Source organism: Sturnus vulgaris, chromosome 1 (genome assembly GCF_052056855.1).
Source record: "Sturnus vulgaris isolate bStuVul1 chromosome 1, bStuVul1.hap1, whole genome shotgun sequence".
NCBI lineage: Eukaryota > Metazoa > Chordata > Aves > Passeriformes > Sturnidae > Sturnus > Sturnus vulgaris.
In genome coordinates, this window is record NC_142243.1 from 59,886,444 (window position 1) to 59,907,642 (window position 21,199).

Sequence of the window (21,199 nt, forward strand, 5' to 3'; positions counted from 1 at the left end):
TGAATTAATTCCTAACAGCCACAGGGAGGGTGTGGAAGCAGTCTGTGGGGCCCAATGGGATGCAGCATACAATACTCCTCATCCTCAGTTTGGCAGCCTGGTGAGCTTTAGCTTCTACCACTTGGCAGTGGCAGAGAGGACAACCACAGCCCCTTTGTGCCATTTATGTGTTTGGGATCCCACATACCCCACATACACACTTCTCATTGCAGCATCCCATCCATAAGCTTTTCCATTTCGAAGAAGATGGCCCCAAGTTGACTGTGACATTGATAATTAATGTACCCTTGTACCTGCAGGCAACTTCTCCACACATCTTAGCTTTTGTCCTTTTCTTAGTAAGCCCACAGCTTTGAGACTGGCTGGTCAGTTTTCACACATTTAGACTGTTACATTCAGAAGTACCAATGTTCCTTCATAATACACCAGAGAGAGAGATCAGGAGATAGAACAACTTTCATTCTTACTTGGGTGTGTTCACCCAGTGATTTGTCACTGCTACCTAGGAGACAAAAACAAAGACAAAACTACCAAGTGTATAATCCAAGTCTCAAAGCACTTGGTGTGGAGACATTAATCCTATTTTTAAAGTTGGAGTGTATCTTGTCTTGCATGCCCAATTTAATACAAATGTACACTTTCCTTCTCTGGTCAAATACGAATTGCTTGAGGGAGTAGCCTCTTTCAGTAAGGCCTGCCAGTGCCAGACACTGATTTACCCGTCATGGAAACAGACTAAGTCCTATGTGTTTCCAGAGTCAAATCTTGCCTTACTCTGTGAAAGGTTTCTCAATGTCACCTGGAAGAGAAGGCTCTGAATATGATGCTGTGCCAAGAGCTCTACTGATGTTTCTCATGTGCAGAGTGTTTAAGAGAAACTCAAGGATGAAAACAAGTCACAGTCATGAAGTTCTAGTCGTGCTATGAAGACAAACTTCCCAAAATTCCCAGTTGCTAAGATCAATCTCATTTACACTGCTTTTGTACTATGTATTGCATTTGACCTTCTAGAGTGGAATCTGATTAACCCTAGCATGATGTATTAGACTTAGTGTTGGAATCTGGACTAGACAAAAATATGTCTAATGTTACCAGTAGAAAAAGGAAGATCAAATGTTTGCAATCACTTTGCAATGAATACTGATGAATATTGAACATATTTAATTAATGTGGTGTCCTTTTATGAGGCCTTCATAAAAGTTAGGTATAAATGGAAGCATGATTCAAACATCAGGACACTGCAAATAGTGAACAAAGCAGGGCACTGCTAATTACTACAAAAAGAAAGAAGTGCTTCAGACTATTAATCTATTTGAACAAAGCAGGGCATTGCTAATTATCACAAAAGGAAAGAAGTGTTTCAGACTATTAATCTATTTTCAGCAGCTAATTTAAGCAAAGGCAAATTATCTGAGCTCTGTTTTATCAAGCATTGTTTGACACCCCTGGCTTTCTCTATCATAACACTCTCTAACCTCATTGTTGATCTAATAGTGTTCCTAGGATATAAAATATTTGTCCAGTCTTATACGAAGACTAAGAAAGAGGGTTTCCTGAAAAAAACTTAAATCCAAGTGTGCAGACAGTCTTGACACTTTGCTCCTTCCTCCTCTGTGTTCTCCTTTCCTAGAAAGTAAGAGGCAGCAGCTCTGCCTTGATCCACTCAGATTTTGCTCTAGTTTATTTCTGTTCATTGTAGGGGCCACATGAATCCAGTATTTCTTACTCATGACAATCATGTACAGAGCCAAGGGGATACAAGAGAAAGCACCACTGGCTAAGAAACAGTCTCTTGAGAGCTTCAAGAAATATCTGCCTTAGAAGATCAGAAGAGAAATGCAAGCATGAACACCAAATAGTTTAATATAAAATTGGGAAAAAAGCATGTAAATTAAGCTTATTGTAATGCTCTGTGTCAATACAAAGAAAACATTCTATGCAATTTCAAGAACTTTCCCCCCTATTGACCTCTTTCATAATCGATGAGCTGCAGACATACACGTATTTCTGAGTGATAGAGCAGATGAGAAAAAAATCTCTTGTTAGTATCATAGCATGCCACTAACATTAATAGCTTAAAAAAATTCAAGTGGAGGCTCTGGTGGCCCCACTAATTGCAAACAATGAGATATTGCACTAATAGTGTTAGAACATGATCACTGAATTTAATATTCCTTGACTTTGCTCCCCATATTATGGCTATTAACAGAGAATCAAAACAATGTCCTAACATCATAGCTATAACACACAAATATTACCTAGGAACATGGCACTCCAACCTAGTGGAATATGTTCACCATTTCAGGCCTTTCAGATACAGTAAGAGCAGAGGAGCACAAACTCTTGAAAGTTTACAGAATATTATGAAACCTTCTTCTTTTAGAAATACCATGAAACCATTTATTCCTCCACAGTGAAAGGAGGTGAAAACCTGCCTCCTCCACGATGTTTTGACATTTCCATAGCCTGTTCTAAAAGTAGTAAAGCCAGAATTAAGGTAAAACACTTGAAACTTATGAATTCCCTGAAACTACCACTCAACTTTTATATGTGAGTAATTTGCAGCCAGAAATTTGATTCAATTTGTCTTCTGTTTGAAATGCTTTCACTCTAGATATTTTAGTAGCACAGATGCCAGTGGTGGAGAGGTCTACACTGTAATCAGAAGCAGGTATAATGTTATCCAAGCCCGTTGAGTTCATGCCAATGCCACCATGAGGATGGAGCAATATGGACTTCAGTGTAAGCTGTGCCTGGGATCCTGCATGTTTACTTGAGTGGCTCACTGCTTTTAATGCCCTGTCATAGTGCCTTCATTCTTCCTGACTCTGAATCTTGCTTCATGAATCCTTGCCTTGTTATAATCGACACCTCTGCATTTCTACTTCTGCACCTGCAGGGCAGACCTAGCCTGGACCAGCATGCATTGGTAGCAGTCTCTGATTCCACAGGGAAAGAGGATTGTTCTGAAACACCTGGAAAGAACAGGGAAGCAACTCATATTTCTAGACAAATGTGCTGCTGTTAAAGACTCTTCAGCTATAGCACTTACTTGCCTTGCACATAACTGCAGAATTTTCTTATCCCATCCCCAAGAGATGATTAGCATTGTAGTGCTGTAGCACCAGACTCACAAGGAAAATACTCTGCACATGTAGGTTCACTTTGAGAATTCCCTATCTACCTGGCTGGTAATGAATCTTAAATTTTCTCAAGATCATTGCTCATCACCTGAACAAGTACTGAAGAGTAAATGAAAATAGCCATCCATTGAAAAAAAAAAATCATTTAATGGCTGAAACAAAATGCCATCACTGCTGTGATAGCAGAAGGTTTAAAGTGCATTACTGTCACTTCTCTATACACTTGAGGGCTGGCTACTGGGTCAGATGGTGCAGCAGTCCATGTAATCTCCTGAATGGAAAAAAATTAGGCTCAAAGTGCCAAATAGACGCCCACAACATAATATCAGGTAAAACAAACACATACCTCCTATCCCCCCTCACCAAATGTTAGAGAAATAGAGAGAAATCCCAGTCATTTCTCATTACTGTGAAGGTCAGCCTAGCTGGGAAAATTGTTTCTGCTTTACAATTCCCCAAACTGTAGAAAGCAGTTAGAGTTCTGGACAAAAACTAATGTTGCATTCAAAGGGAAAAGAGGCTGATATGGCATTGCTGCAGTAATAAGAGAATTTTTTACTCTTTCCACTTCCCTGTGAACCTAATCAACTGTGACATGAGAAAATATACTGGGCTCACCCAGCCAGAATCTGACTGTCACCTGAAAATGTCCTCAATATTCCACTGTTTGGGAGTTTACAATGATCCTTCCGACATCAATTTTGTACATGTACATCAAAATGCCATTAGAAATGCTTACAAACACATCCTGCTCACAGTCCTGCTCACAGGCCTCCACTCAGACTCCAATCGAAGCCAGGCTGCAAAGACTCCCCAGCGGTTGACTAAAGGTTTCTTTCAATTACTCATATGAAAGCATTTGGTTATGGAAAGGCATCTTGGGGGAGCCTGGGGGATCTAAAAATCTCCCTCCTGACCTCCCTTGCAAGCTCACTTGAATGTCATTAGAAGCAACACATAAGGAAGGTACTTTAAAACCTTCTTTTAACATTTAATTAATTTCTGTTGACTTATCATGTTTCCTCATTCTCCTTGAGGTCAACAAAAAAGCCACACCTTCCACAGGTTGCAAGTATGTGGCAGGGAGTAGGAAGGTGTACTGAAAGGAGAGAGTGAGATCCCTTGGTCTATTTATACTGTCACACTCAGTCACATGGATAAGCTCCAGCCTTCATATACATGAACTACTGCATCCAAACACCACATACATGATGCAGATGGAAATTAATTTAACTTTGATAAATGCTTGGCATATTTAATGCATTATTTACTGCCACTTTTATTGTTTCTCAGTGACGAAAAGCTGAATAAATCCAATGCAACTGAACAAAATATTATCACGTTCTTCTTTTGTTCTAATATTTACAGGAAATATGACAAGTGTTTGACATATAAATTGAGCATTTGACTGACTTTAATAACCATGTGATCAATAAGAAGTGATATTTTTACAGCCTAAGTTCAATTTTTAAAGGGCCAGGGGTCACAGAGCTTTATCAAAACAATAAGGCTAAAACTTTATTTTCTGAACCTGTAATTCCTCTTATTTTAAAGTCTGTATTGACCTAATATCATTAAAAGTCAAATTTTGCTCATAAAGTTTCAATCCTACTGGAGCTAACATTTTGTTATTCAGCGATTCATTTTAGCTGTACTTTCTGGAAGAATTTCAACATTTCCTTATATTAGAATCAGAGTTGAGTGATAGAAAGTCACTTATTACCTACATTAAAGATTTTTCCTTTTGCTTGCATGGTCCCATTCATTTTTTAAAAATTCTAAAAGATCATATATATGCTCCCTATGTATCTTATCTTTCTGAATCAATCATCTTTCCCTTTAAAATAGCTTAGGAAATATCTTTTCAGTTTTCATGATTATAGAATGAAATCAGCCAGATACAGTCCAAACACCAGGCAGTCATCACAGGAAAGGTAGTGCTCATGTTATGCTAAATTGGCAACTCTCCCATCCAAACAACTGATAAAATACCATATAAGCTATACAATCAGCCCCTCTTCTCCCAAGAGAGAACAAAGACAAATCAGTGCTAGTTTTCATCTGGAGTATTTACACAGCTCGTTGTGGGCTTGCCTAGCACTTTGAGAAATTTTTCATTAAAATTTGCAGCAGACAATTCTCAAACAGAAAAGATGTACCTACACATAGTAAATTACAGTCTTCTGACATTTCTCTGTTTAGAATTGTTTCCTTAGTAAAAGTTACCATGCACACTGGGACAAATAGGAGGATAAGTTCTCTTTCTGGCCTGATGAACAGTGAACTATTTATATTTCAAGATGGAAAAGTAAAAGCCCTCAAGCATGTATTACTCTGCCAAATCAGGGCAATCACAAGCATGCGGAGACTCTGGTTGAAGCCTCATATCTGAATCAGGTGCTGTGAAAAGCTTGAACCTGAGGCTAAAATACTATTTTATGAGATGATTTAACTAGATGCCATGAATAGATTTGCTTTTCAGTGAATCTACAGTTCTGAACAAAAAATGAGGTCTTGAATTGTCCAGCTACTAAAGGAATGCTAGGAATTCTGCAAAGGAACAAGTTCTAGGAAAATGTGAGTGCTTATTTCCCTGTGATTATAAACCTCAGTTCTTTAGGTAAATCTCATTTGCTCAGTTCTGGACCATTTTAGTGGTATGACTGACTTTATTTCATAGGGAAAACCCGTATCTGTCAGAAGTGGGAAGTGTTGCCATCTTTTCTTTCTCCTCCTCAGGTCATTATGCCCTTTCTTGCAGTGCTGAAGCACCCCATGGAAATTTAAAAACAGCACCCTAAGGTGAAGTTTATATTCTATACTAGGATTAATTTCCAATATTTTCTTACAATTGATTTTTTTTTCCAAACAGACTTTAAAATATGTAGCAGAAAAATTTATTACACTATTATTCTTTCCATTGGAAGTGAAACTTTTTGAGCATTTTGATTGTATTTAGTAAGTGTCTCCTTCCAGAAGTTCCCAAAGAAAGTGTTTTGGTAGGACTGAAATTTCCCAGTTTTAAGAGCTTTATTTTGAGTCAGATTTCTCAAATGGCATGGGGTTCATGTGCATATGATAAAGTAAAATGAAGGAAATCAGATTTAAGAGTTTTATTTTATCTGTGCACAGTTTTCTCAGTTGCCCTGTTTTTATTGTTATCTTTTTCTGGTTTGAAGTCAAGTATTTGTAGAGATGATGGAATATCCTTGGGTCTGATTTTTGCTTAGTCCTTGTAATAAGACTTTCTCCTGTGAAGAAATTACAAAATCAAATTGAACATGTCCAGAAAAACATCTGCAAATTTCAGTATCTGTTGCTCAGATGAGAGGTAGATTCCCTTTGGAAAGAAAGCAACTTTTTTGGACAGTCCTGGAAACCAAAGCAACATCTGATTGAACTTCAAACTTCTAAGTAAGGCTATACCCTGGACTGTGATCTTACATTTTATGGCTTGGAGTAAAGGATAGTGTTAGTCTACAGAATCAGATTAAGACTTTCAAAACCACACACTGAAGATGAGGCTCGTGTGTCCTTATTGATTCATGAAGGTAAATGGAGATGATATACACTAGTGTTAGGCATTTTTAAGCCCTGTTTAGGGTGATGGTTGTCAAGAGGTATAAAGCCAGAGAGCTGGGAGACATGCTACGTTTTACTAGGTGGTTTGAGGTTTCTTTGTATGTTTTCCATATATATGAATGCTATACGAGTCATCGTTACAATGAAGTAACTGTGTGGTACTTGGTGCAAAATGGCAGTAATTTTTTCATAAGTAATAGCCACACCAAAGGCATTTCAAATATATATGCTGACATTTCTAACCATCATCTTCATTTTTATTTTATGAATAATTGTTCTTTCTGTATGGAACTGTTTCTTTTTCTGCTGACTCCATTCCCCTTTCAACCTGCAGAACCCCCAGATAAATATCCCAGGAATATCCTCTCCATGTTCCAAGACACAAGGTAGTTTAATGATTTGTGAAAGTGTCTTTTTCAGCCCTTAAATAATTTACACCATTCTAAGTTTTCATCAGAAAACCGTGGTAAATGTCCCTTCTAGAAATAACAGGTACACTGCTCTTGTAACTTACACTTTATACTACACTACATTTGAAAATAAACAAGAAAAGAATTATCACCTGCTTGACAGGATCACTAATCTTTGGGAGACACAGTTATCTCTGTAGAAGAAAACAATCAGGCTCTTTTGCTAACAGGCAAGCTAAAACTTACTACTATGGTTTAGTCAGCTATGTATGAAAAACAAACAAACAAACAAACAAACAAACAAACAAACAAACATCAAAAGACAGATTTTTCACCTGCCCACCTCTCTTAGGTATTTGGGCTGCTCTCATGAGCCACAAACAATGACACAGTCCAGGGTAAAGCAAATGCGCAATTGCCTTCAAAATCTTTTACTTTCCTTTAACTGCTCACCTGGTATCTTGATAGAAACTTTTTATGGGTCAGACCTGGCTCCTAGGCCATCAGTTGCTTTGATCTAAATGTGCTTTACTGCCTCTGCTCTACTTTCCTCTTGTTGGACCACTGTTGACTGACTGTCTACACACAAAGTTTTGTATGTTTCTGACTATTTTCCTTAGTGTGTTTTTACCAACACAATCCTTTGTATCATTAAAGTAATGTACATATTAATTGCTTAGAAGAGTTAAAAAGTACTTATTATAAAGTTCCTTAATGCCAATATATTAATATGCCCATCTGTGAAATTATATCTTTAAGAGATCAGCAATTCAGATAAACACAGGATATTGTATGAGCCAGGCTGGCTTGGGCTGACTTTAGTCTGAATTTTGGCATTTGCAAATTGTCCATTTCCTGTCAGAAAACCTATAGACACAAGCAAGGCTTTTCTAAGAAATGCAGAGGTTGAAATCTGTATCTTTATTCCTTTGAAGGCTAAATAATAATTTTTACAGTTCATCTCAATAGTAGTGACTCAGCTCTTCTGAAAATTTGATCAATGCTTATTCAAGATACTAGCATTAGACTTTTTCCATGGTGTTATTTAATTTTAACTTGTCTACACTCCTTTCGTCTGAAAGCAAATAGAATATAATTACACTAGGATAGGAAAAATTAGATAAGGTTGTAGGCAGCCTTACATTCAAAAATCCCTTTTGTCACTTTCCCTCAATAACTCTGTCAGTGACATACTATTGTATGTCTCAGTCATAATTAAGTGAGATGAAGATTATTCCAAAAAGTAAATCGGTGAGGAAACAACAGGAAGTACACATCAACACAAAGGACTCAATGGCCCACAGTGCATGTACTAAAGGAAATGTATTCACTGGCTCACTATTGTAACCACTGGGTTTAGGCTCTTTTCACAGATTTCAAAGGATTTTCTAAATTAGCTTAAACTGTTGTAGGATCAGATTTTATTAAGAGTGGTTTCTGTTGGACCTCAGCATGCTGAATAGTGCCAACTTTGGGAACAGTGTACTGAAAAGAAAATGAATGGGAATAGGAACACATTTGGTGTCCCAGCATTTCCTCATTCTTATGAGCCCTTGTTGTAGCCAAACATCTTTATATCCACTTTTAAACAGGATTAAGGCTGCAATAACATAACACGAAAGTGTACAATGAGCATATTTAACCAGTACAATAGTTTACCACAAATGTAAAACACTGCCCCAAGATGATACAGATCTTTAACTAAATCAGTCCTCTACAACAAAATGGTTGGGTTAATTTCTGTATATACATAAGCCCTCCATAAATACTTTACTAAATATTTGTTTCATGGCACGGATTTAAGCTTCAGAAGCTTCCCTTTGGTTTTGAAATATTAATATGAACGTTTTGGAGAAAAGAAAGTAAAACACATGCAGGCCACTCAAATTCTGACTCTCCAGCCCCAGGAGTTGTTCTTATACATCTCTAGTTAACTGTGTTAGCATCTCTTAGCTGTTTTCCATTGCCTACACATTACTGATGTTGCTACAGATTAAGACCGAGTTTTAAAGCTGTTTCTATCACTAGTGAGTGTTTGTTATCAACATTTTAAAGTGGAGATGTGAACAAACCTTTGAAAAGTGACTGAATACTTCAATGCCAATATATTTTGCATGTAAAATATAAAAATCTCCGTGTGTTTCATTTGAAATCTGATAAATATTTATTATCAATGCTGTTTGCTTTTAATCTGTTCAGGATATCATTCCTCTAGCTCCTTAGTACTTAAACAAAAATGGCATTTACATTACAATATTGCTTGCCAACAATCTCATTTTCTGGTTTAGTCAGCAGCCTTCATGCTTGATTAGTCTTTAATTACATAAATACCTACATATTAAAAAAGTTTTCTTTTTTCCATACTTTGAGCATGTAATTATTTTCTCTTGCATGCAATAACCTTTAATTTTAGGATTAAGCAACTGATTCTCTTTAGTATGGATGGATTTTTTCAAGTGTTAAAGCAAATTTGGGTATTGTATTACGAGTAGGAAAATTAACTTTAGGAAAACCTTTCATTAGTGCATTTGACAGCACACTGAGCAGCTGACAGAAACTTCAAAATATTCAATATACTTGAAAACAAAATGGATACCAGTGCTGTGTACTCTGAAGTGAACAGCAATGCTACTCTGAATTCACCACTCTCAGCAAGAGAGTGACGGGGGCTCTGCGATCCCCCCTTTGAATATTCCTTGCTTTTGTAGTATTAGTGTTGCAGCATTACTTAGAAGCCCCATGCAAGATCAAGGCCTCATTGCATTATACCAAAAACCATAAAGGTTTTCAGTATAAAGTGGTGATCAAACAATGGTGGGAGAATCAACAAAGGAACAGAGAGGCGAAGTGACATCTCAGACAGTGGCAGACCTGGGACTGCAGTCTCACGCTCCTGACTCCAACAACATATTTACTATACCACTTTGCTTCCTGATGCAAATTATTTGCCAAAATTGAATTCAGTAAGCAGAGGGATAATTTGATAATGAGATTAGAGCTATGCAGATTTCATATGGCAGTAAAAGAATTCTCTCCTTTTCCTGCACTTTTCACTCATGAGAGCATGGACTGCCAAGTTTGGGTCTACAGGACTGACATATGTTATCTCTATACCTGCTTTTACATTTGAAGTGCCAGTGATTTCCCCCTAGACACAGTCTTTGAACGTCTATGGGGAAAACATCAAGGATTTTTTAGAATGGCTTGGTTTTCTCAAGATCTATTTATTTTTGTATTTGTTTTACATGAACTGAAAATTCTGTCAGACACATTTTGATTGCATGGAGAACATGTTTCAGAGTCAGAAGACAGCTAAAAAAACCCGAACAAGGCAGCTGCATTTCTATAAAGTTGGGGAGGGAGAAGAGAAGGAAACCTCCATAATAGCAGGTTGAGCTTGCTCCTGTCTCATTTGAGTGCTGTGAGAAACCTTCTGCCAACTTCCCTCGTAGTAGAGTTAGGTCTTGTTATAAAGTAAAAAGTTGCAGACACAGAGGTAGGATGGAAATGCACACAGTATCTTATTCCAGAATGATGATCAGTGATAAAAAAATTTCGGTCTTTTACAATGCCAACACAGCTTTTTTTTTCTCTCTCTCTTTCCCACTAGAATAGGCCAGTAGGAATAAAGGCACTGTGAGTAACAAAGACTTTTTTTTTCCTCCCTTCTTCTTCTCCCAACATTTTCCTTTCTTCTCTAAGATCAGGCCTTCTCCTTGAGGAACTCTACACTGATGGAAACTGCACCCTCAGATGGGAATGAGACTGACTTCTCCCTACTTGTCCCTTCCTAGATCCTGAACTCAGTACAGCCCTAGTCTTCATCACCTGTCCCATGGCCCATGGAGCTCTATTTGTCAGTCTGTGAGATGTTCCCAAGTTCCTGGGAAAAGGCCAAGAGGAAATCAGCCCTCTACTGTTTTCTGTCCTGTTCCAGCTGGAGCCAGTCCACAGGAATACCCAAACTGGGACAAAAGTAGTAATACACAAAGCACTCCAGCTGGATTTGCCTCTCTAGAAGGCTGAAAATAGAGTTATAGGGTTACTATGGTGAAAATCATGAGTGTGTTAAAAGCTAACAATTTTTATATCACTTATTATCACATTCATTCAGAATCATCTTTTGATACCAATTTACTGGCCATCTCTAGCAAAGAGCACCCTTCTGTAATGTGACTGGGCCTATATTTTAGGGTTTTCTTTGTAGCATCAATATTTTTGCTCAAAGACTAGGATCCTCCCAAATCTAAGTTCTTCCCCAGTGCTTCTTACAAGCATGTAAATATTACTTAATAGTTGTACAAAGACATTGTAGAGGTGATTGCTGCTTTAAAAAAATTTCATCTCCTTTAAGAACCAGAATGCACCATCAGGACTTCTTTAGTAAAATGATAATCTTAGCAATATATGAGGTGCTGTTCCCATATGTCAGTTTTTGTCTTCTGGAAACTCAGCTTTGTCTTCCAGTCTTTTTCACAAACATAACCTAACTTGGGTCTCCAACTGGAATCCTCACAGGATATTAGGTCATGTCTAAGATATCTGAAATAAGTCAAGTTCCTGTCCTGTGGGAAATGATCTGAAATGATCCTAATTTATCATGCAATTTCTGACGCAAATGAAGATGAAAAATGGAATATTGAAATGTCTCAGCAAAAAACCTTGCATTTGAAAATGATTAAATATTCTAGCAGATTTCAAATCTTTACCATGAATTAAAATATTTTCATTTTCTTTTGCTAAGCCAATATTTTTTAGGCAATTCAGTAGAATAATTTATTATAAATATATTAAGCTGATTTTAAACAAAAGGTGTACTTATTTATTTCAATTTAAAAGGCTTAAAATCCAATAATTAAAAGGAAATTATGGGCAAGGGAGAAATCAATTTTATAGAATTGCATCATTGTTGGAAAGAAAAAACACTTAGAAAATTCACGAGTAGTCTAAGATATTGCAGTATCATAATAAAAAGGGTATGTATTTCAGAGGTAAGATTTTTTTTTAATGACACTCATAGTGCCTATCTATCTTTTCTTGTTCTCTCTCCTTTACTTCATTTCCTTTCTCAGCTGGTGGAAAACTTCTTTATTTCTTGACTTTGTCCTGGATCAGTAGCAAAAAATACAGTGGTGCTACAACACATGTTGTCCTAAAAATCTTTCAAACCTTACTGATGGAACAAATACTAGGAGAGTTGTAGAAAACATCTCTTCCAGATCAAAATGTTATTCTGGGACCCCTTAAGACCCACAACCCCTGACCTAACAACATGGATTCAATTGGTAATTTGTATATTGAAATTAAAGGTTATAATACATAGCAGAATACATAAGTACAAAATTAAAAAATAAATTTTAGGATCATTGTATCTACAAATTATCAAGTCTCATTATTGATTTCCTACTTGCTAAGAAAGTGTGTTGGTTTTGCACAGCCTGGTTTTTGGTAGCAGGGAGCCACAGAGGTGACTCCTGTGTGAAGCTGCTGGAAGTTTCCACCGTGTCCAGCAGAGCCAATCCCTGATGGCTCTGAAGATGGACATGCTGCTGGCCAAAGCTGGGCCAGTGAGAGACATTACCTGTTATGGTAATGTCTCTGTGATAACATATTTAATAAGAAAATCAAAATAAAGTGGGGGCACAGTGTTTTTCTATTCAGAGAGGAGGAGGAGGTGAGAACATGTGAGGGAAACAAGATGGAGACACCAAGGTCAGTGCAGAAGGAGGGGCAGGAGGTGCTCCAGGTGCCAGAGCTGAGATTCCTCTGCAGGCTGTGGTGAGACCATGGTGAAGCAGCTGTGCCCCTGCAGCCCATGGGATCCACGGGGGATGCAGAGATCCACCCACAGCCCATGGGATCCACGGGGGATGCAGAGATCCACCCACAGCCCATGGGATCCACGGGGGATGCAGGGATCCACCCACAGCCCGTGGGGAGGTGCCCATGCTGGAGCAGGTGGATGCCTGGAGGGGGCTGTGATCCAGTGGGAGACCCGATGGAGAGAGGGGTCCCTGCTTCCAGGCTGGAGCAGCCTGTCCTTGGAGGACTGCACCCCATGGAAGAGTGACCCACTCTGCAGCAGTTTTGGGAGGACTGCTGCTTATGAGATTGTAGTCATGCTGGAGAAGTTCACAGAGAACTGTCTCCTGTGGAAAGGGACCCCACAGTCTCACAGGGGAAGGACTCCTCTCCCTGAAAAGCAGAATAAAGCCTTGGGTACGAACTGACCACATTCTCACCCTGTCTCCCTGCGCTGTCATTGGTAAGGAGGGAGGGGCTGGGGGAAAAAGGTGTTTTTAAGGGCTTATTTTAGTTCTCATCCTCCTCTGACTTTGTTAGTAACAAATTCACTTTGTACTTCTAAACTGAGCGCGTTTTGCCCATGTAGTGTTTTCTCCCGGTCCTTATCTCGACTCATGAACCCTTTGTTAAATTTTTCTCTCTTGTGTCCAGCTGTGGCAGGGGAGGATGAGTGAGGGGCTTTCTTAGGTGCCTGGAGTTTGGCCAGTGTCAAACCATGACAGAAGGACATGTACTGCTAAATGCCCATTTGTTTAAATGATCCTAATTTCCTCATGTCCTAACCCACAAGGAGTCTTTAGAAAGTCACATTTTCTGACTGTGTCTGAGGTGGTAACCTCTGACTTAATAGTTTTCCCATAATTGTTAATTACTTCAAACAAAAGTAAAAGGTTGGTGGAGAAGGGCAAAAAATGAAACAAGAAGAATTTGGAAAGCTCATATTTCCAGTCTAACCCCTTCTATAACAGGATATTTTTTCTTTTGCCTAAATTGTTTCTAGTTGCACCTCTAAGGTCAGAATAAGCCAAGAGAATGAAAGGAACAAGCATCCTGATGGGCTGCCTGAAGCTGCCTGGTGTTACGGATCAGCGTAAAACCAGCTCTCTTTCCTCTGCCTGGGCCGATGTAACTCACTGGAGTGGCAAATTACATCAGACCTACAGCTGTAACCCGACATTATGATTAATTTGATCAGTAATTTCTCCTGTTTTTCATTTTAATCGGTGTGACTATTCTGCTGTGGCAGGTCTTTCAGATCTAATTAAGATAAATTTCAGAGTAAAAGACTTGGCAGAATTTTCGAGTCAAATCCGAGCGTCAAGTGTGAAGACCTGCAGCACTAGTCAATCAATTTCCAGTGAAAACGGCAGACTGTAACTCAGCAATCAACCCATTAACACTTAAGCAAATTTCATAATCTCCAGGCCTGTGCTTAGTTACTCTCTCAAAACATTCTGGCTACCAATAAAAAGGAGAAAGTATTACTGTTCTTAAACACCCGCATCTGCTAAAACCACTAACAGTATCCAGAAGTGGTCACTCTAATAGATCTCAGCAATACTGCCAAAAAAAGGGCTTAATTTTAAAATTTAAAACACAGTCTAGAATGGCTTTTTTTTTTTTCTCCTCTCCCTAGCAGTATCTAGGGGCTGAGCAACTTTTTTAGGTGCTTTTTTGCACTATGAGCCTTAGTGATATAGCATCAGGGCTACACCACTTAGAAAATATTGCTCCTCAGGTTTAATAAGACCCAAGCACACCAGGTTCTCAATGTTCACTCAGTCCACTTGCTACCAAGTAGAAAGATTATTTTCCTGCAAAACTAGAAACCTGTGATGACTCACATTTTTTTTTAAATACAAAGAGATGAGGGATATGAAAAATAGGTGAAAATAAAATAATGCTTTAGAATATTCTCTACTTTCTTTAAAAATGTTTGGAAATATGAGTGAAAAAATAAATTTAGAGAAATGAATGCTAACAGAACAGATCTACTTGATTTATAAAAGTATCTGAGGGGCTATGTAAACTTTTTCTGTCCTTAATATCCCCAAGGGTCCTACTCTCTATCTAGAGAGGCTTTGGAAATAGAATACCTTATGGGATGTGTATCCTTTCCCAAATTTGTTGTGGGAGGATGTTATTTATTTATTTTCCCATTTATTAAATGCTTCAGTTGCTTTGGGGAGTTTATTAAACACTCCCATTTCAGAAGCCAGAGCAAGCTGTTTGCTGGGTAAACATCTCCACTCTCCTCTCCTTCAGAGATTTCTCTAGCAAATGGTTTCCATTAGTAGCCTCAGTATCTGCCCCTTGGGTGCTAATAATGCCAGTTGTTTTGCTCAAAGAATAATTTCCTTTGCTTTAAATGTGAGTCAGTGTGATGGGTTGACATCAGTCTTCCTTGTGCTTCTGAAATAGCAACAGCTGCAGAGTACATTTGGATGGATCAGACAGCCAGTGCTCCACCTGAGAGAAGGTTTCCTTAGGAAATGAGAAGACATAAAATCTGTTTGAGATTGTTTAAACATCTCTGCTCTGTTCTGGGTCTGGTGGAAGACCCAGAAAGGATGAGTAGGACTACGGAAGTGACAGAAGAGGTAAGAGAAAAAGAAGAAAGGAGGTCCTGGTGGCACTGAAACTCAAACTCAACAATTTCTCAAGCACAGTTCAAGTTTGTGAACAGTAATAAAGGTTCATGGAACTACTGCAGTGGCAAAAAGAAGAGCACAAAGCCAAAAGGAGAGCGCCTGAATGACAACAGCATTTGCAGTGGGTAATAACCATGTGTGTGTGGTACACAGGTACCATGACTTCCTTGCTAGTAGAAATTTTTACACAAGTACTTGCCTGTTCTGCCCATGAAATCACATTTATCAACCTACAAAGATCTTTAAAATACTATAGGAATACACAGAAATCCAAAACTGTCAGTAGAACAAGGTGTTCAAATCTTTCTGTTTGAAATGAGCAGCAGGATGAAATAAGCAAAATATTCTCAACAGATCACCAAGCTTAACTCAATTTAGCTGACTGCAGGGGACTTTCCATGCCATTAGTTTAGAGCTGAGACTCAGGTCTTGCCAGTATCTCCTGGACATCCATCCAAGATCAGCATTCAACTGGCTCACTCACACCAGGAAATGGGCATGAACCTACTCAAATAAATGTCTTCTGTACTTGTCTATATCACCTATCACCTTGTGATATGGGTTATCTCACTCCCAACCGATACCAAAACAGGAGATTTTGAACAAAGCGCTGCATTTACTCGCCATTTATAAAATATTTATTTGCCGAATTGATTACTAAGCAACTTGGGAACAGATTCAATCAGTCGTACATTGCAGAGCATCTTATACAGAAGAGGTTAGATAATTTTAGCAAAACAGAGCAACCCACCAAACTCAGTGGGATTAATGGGGTCATAATCTCAATCAAATTTTCTTAATCTCAAGATTCAATAAGCATGAGAAAAATACAACAAGTCTTGGATGCAAACACAATCATAAACAGATCACGAGCATAATCCTTGAAAAATTGGTGTTTGTCAAGCTGACAGAGACTTGGTTATGACTTCTCTATCTTAAAGATATGTAAATATGTCAAAGTCTCAGAAAACATTGAAATGTCTTCAAAACTGATTTTTCCTTAATGAGAAGCTAACCAGTGAAGGAGACTGGGTGGAAAGGGAAGGGGCAGTTTGTTTTGTGTGACTATTGGAGCCTCAGACATCAGCGTACATATTCTCCCTCATTTGCAGCTGAGTATTTCAGCCTTTCTGCTTTTCTTTGTTCCTTTGTTATAAAAGTATTGAGTTTCCAAATACATTATTTAAGATTAGTATGAAAATTTAATCTGAAGGAGGTTCTGGTTTTGGCATCCTAAAGTTTGCTATTACTTAGAAGACTTTTGTGCTGTTGTCATCTCCTCACTTCCCTTCTTCCCTATTTTTATTGTTATTTTTTTCTCACTCATCATTTTCCATCAGCTGCAGTTATTGTAGGCAGACTTCTGTGACAAAAGAGATTCTTCAGGAAAGAGTTCTGAAAATGGTTGGAATAATTTTACAGTAAGAAAATCTCTGGGGGATTTCCTGTTTGTCTGTTCCTATTCACACACAAACAGAACAGTAGAAATCATTGAGAATTCGTCTATTCCTATAGTGTAGTTCTCCCTTTGCAGGTCTGGCTATGTGTACATTCATCTTGTCCATATCTCTAAAATATACAGTGAATGTCAGCACCAGAACCTAACCTTTTTTTGGAGCCAGCTAAATGTATTTTGCTGCTAGAAAGTGCCTTATTCTGGTAGTCAAGCAGAATAATTAGCTACTTAGTACTATGCTCATCAATCAATTGACACAATGAAAATAAACAACAGACTATGATTATTTTAATGAGGATTTTCACCATTTTAGAAGGGAGGGATGAAAGTCTTCTGGCATCTGCCCGACCCACCACTTCCTGAAAGAGAGCTCAGCTTTTAAAAATTCTTCTCTGGTTGCTGTCTCTTGCAAATCAACAAAGACCCTTGCTCTGCAGTGTTTGGCTTTTACCAGGGTTAATCTGGACCCTCTTCACTAATGTCAGCAAAAAATTCATGTCCTGGAACCTAAAGGTAGGTTTTATGTCTTTCTACATAATCATTAAAAGACCCCATAAAAAGTAGTTTTGAAACTACAGTTCAGCCCACTGAATCATATAAAGAATAGTGATAAAATTAGAGCAGAGTATTACAAAATAATCTGAGAAGAATAATTCTGAGGCTTTTAGCTGGTGTACACTGCACCAGCATTATTAATTTCTGATCAGCTAGCAAAGTACCTCACCCAGGTATACCTAAGCAAGTCACTTTCATTTAATTTGCCTTCTGAAGGACATGACAGCATCTGTATGTTTTGAGATGTAATTGCTGTTATCCTTCAGTTTTTTGAAACAAACGCAATCATCCTCCTGAATTACTGACTTTCCGTGACAATTTTTTGAGGTTGCATTTTTTTAAACTAATATCTTTCAGACAGATTCTGAATAATGTAAGAGGATAAAGCCCACATGAAGAAAGTCAAGAATTCAGAAATGAAATTTTAGCTGTCAAACTTTAACTTAGTTGTTCTTTATTCCCTTAATATTCTTCAAACAAAATCCATTTCACTCTAGTTCATAAAGAACATTACCCTAGAGGCCATAATACATCTGACTTTTGTCTTAGGTTGATTTTTAAGTTGGAGCATTGAACACATTAAAAAAATCCACATTCTAAGCAGCTATTATAAAGAACTGCTGCCAAACATATGCTCCCTCCTTTTGTTGTTTTTTTTTTTAACTTCCTGTGCAAAAGAAAATAATTTCAGATCCAATCCATCCTCAAGATGGATGTACAAGGGTAAAGCAGCCTTTCACTGCAGGATTTGGAATGGAAAGACAAATTTCATGGAGGAGATCTTACCACTGCTCTAATTTAGAAAAGTACCCAAACAACCATATAAAAAGTACAACATCAGTTCCTCTGGAAATATTTCTGAGTGTCACTTGGTTGCATATAAAAGTGTCTCAGAATTGCTGGAAATATTACAGAGCATGCTTCAAGTTTTAATTACTTCTAGGGAAGCTTGAGCAGTGTTAAACTTGCTGTAGAAATGCTGTAGAGATGGCTAGAAGGCCAAAGGAATGACCCTACACACATTGCTTAAGGTGAGGGCTGAAGTAGTGTGCTCAGTTCTGGCTTCTCTTCTCATTGTCAGTACACAGCATATTTGTGAACAAACTTTGGGATTTCATAGCTATTTAAATGGTGAGATCAGAGAAGAAAGACTATTTAAACTACTTATCCCACAATTTATTAGCAAGTTTTTAATGCTGAGCCAGAACTAACATCTAATGACTTCTATCTCCTTCACTACTGTCCTGAAAATATCCCAGTGAAGCAACTGGCTTGGCAGCACTGGCTGAGCTCAGCCCAGGGGAAATGCCAGACCTCTCACACTGGTGTATTTTATTAAGTGTAATCTCAGTTCCTAAAACCTTCAAGGGACAGTGTTTGAACTAAAAGCACCTCAGAGTACTTGGTTCCCTTCTTTCACTTCTGTTGAGTCTGCCACATCCAGACTGCCCTCAGATGGGTCGTTGTGAGAGTAAGGATGCTAAAGAGTGAGATATGCCACGGTGTCTGTGTAGAAGTATTGTTATCTACCAGGAAAGTTTTCACTTTTATTGCACTTCTGAAGATGAGAGGCGACCCAGGGAAGCTAACAGTAGAAAGCATCTGTGGATCACAGATGAGACTGGAAATGCTCACATTCATTTGAGATTTACATTGGGACCAAAGGCTATACAAGAGTTAAGACCTCAGATTCAGTGTTAGTACAACCCTCTTGAGGTATGTTGTCTGAGATAATCCGACTTCTCTCCTACTCCAACTCTAATTTATGTGTTCATTTGCTTTGTTTGTAGAACTTAATGACTTTTGAAACACAATATTTAACAGGCAGTTTTAGCAAAATATTGTGTATGCACTGTGTGCATACATTACAGCTGTACCAAGATAATAAAATGTAACAGAAGCTCCCCTGAAAATATCTGTGTCTCTGTATATCAATAATCTGCATACAAAAAAGCCCCAAAGCACTCACTAACACGATAGATTGGGCATTAAGTGATGTATATGTAGTCCTTAAGACAATGCAGAGAAGAAGCTCTAGAAACATTATTCTCTACTCTAAGAAAACGTTCAGCAAGCAAGGACACATCTCTTGCAGACTTTTAAGTCTATTACCTAAACCATTTTAAAAAAATCAGATTTGATGCAATTTAGTTGAAGCTCAGATTAATGCAGGTTTAACTGGACACATGCAAGAAAAGCTTTTTGTAAACCAATTCCCTTAATTGTCTAAAAAGGATTGTTTAATTATTAAGCTAATGCAGTTTTATTTCTGCAGGAAATGGATCCAAATCCATCAGTGTGGATAAAGCATTTTAAGTGGTGTCTCAAAATTTAAAGACTAAAGTTGATAGAGACTTTTCTGGTTTCTAAGTGCAGTTTCACTGCCTAGTGAATGAGAACCCACTCACTTCACAGACTACCCTGGTGTTCACAATCACACTACTTATGGGTACAGTCAAAGCTATTCTTGCACAATGTGAATGTAGCACAACACGTAGTGCAAGAACACCCAGCTCTAAGAACATAGAACCACTGGACCAGAGCTCTCCTGTTTCTGCCCAGGACTTCCAAGATGGGCAGAGCTGAGCATCAGTATGGATGCAGTAGCTGTTGGTCTATTAAAAAACAACCATGTCATTGGAGTGAGCATCTATGAATGGCATTAACTGGCATCCTTAGCTTTGAAATCTATACTAAGAACCTTAGCAGAAGTATTTGATTATCAGCAGGGTAAAAATTAGGACCGTGATTTCAAGAGGAGAGGTAACACATCCACCCCTTGCACATGTCCATCAGCAGAAGCTGACAGTCAGGATCATCTCCTAACAAACAGCTAATATTGTTATTCTCTTATCATAAAGGCTGACTGCTGGGCAAATGCCTTTTGTAAATTTTACATGATGATTCTGTGGAAAAAAATTCAAGAGTTCTCTATGGGCTTTACAATATGGACTTTGAAAGCAAAAGACATTTACTCTTCAGGAAGCAGCATCCTAGAACCATCATTAGGTATGCTTTTCTGGTTTATCATCTTTTTCGCTGTTCTAAGCTGAATTCTCATAAGGATTGAGAAATACAATGTGGAATTTCTCAGCCTGTGTGATCAGAAGGCATAGCCTTCACTTGGTTTCCCCTTGCAGTGAGGGAGAACGCACATGCTGGTTTTAGACCCTTAGAGATTTGTATGTAGCATCCTACCTGTAATGGATTTGGTGAAGTAAGAGGAGATGGAAGGCCGTGCCCTGGTGACTGGCTGGGTTTCTGAGGGGAGCTGGAGGACTGTGAGGCTGGAGGTGGTTGGCTCTGGCTCTGGGACTGTGTTTGGCTCTGTGGTGGTGGTGCTGATGGCTGTGGCTGTGATTGCTGGCTCTGCTGGGCTGGCTGTGGAGTCTGTGCCTGCTGAGCTTGCTGCTGCTGCTGGCTTTGCTGCTGCTGCTGCTGCTGCTGTTGATGCTGGAGCTGCTGAAGATGCTGAAGCTGTTGAAGCTGGGAGTTCAGGGATGAGGTAGCTGTGAATTGAAGAGAGAGAAGGGAGTTATACAAGTTTCAGTAATATCTACTGTGTTAAAAGTTTTCTGGATAAAATTCTGGTTCTGT

The 21,199-nt window shown here is 38.5% G+C and overlaps 1 protein-coding gene across 4 annotated transcripts in view; it reads right to left on the reverse strand.

Annotated features, from left to right (window-relative positions):
- Window positions 1-21,199, reverse strand: part of POU6F2 (POU class 6 homeobox 2) — a 324,363-nt gene that overhangs the window by 91,701 nt on the left and 211,463 nt on the right. For all 4 annotated transcript variants that reach the window (XM_088167824.1, XM_088167813.1, XM_088167808.1 and 1 more), the window contains exon 5: window positions 20,801-21,111. In XM_088167824.1, the coding sequence (XP_088023950.1) occupies window positions 20,801-21,111 (311 nt within the window). The remainder of the gene's footprint in view (window positions 1-20,800; window positions 21,112-21,199) is intronic.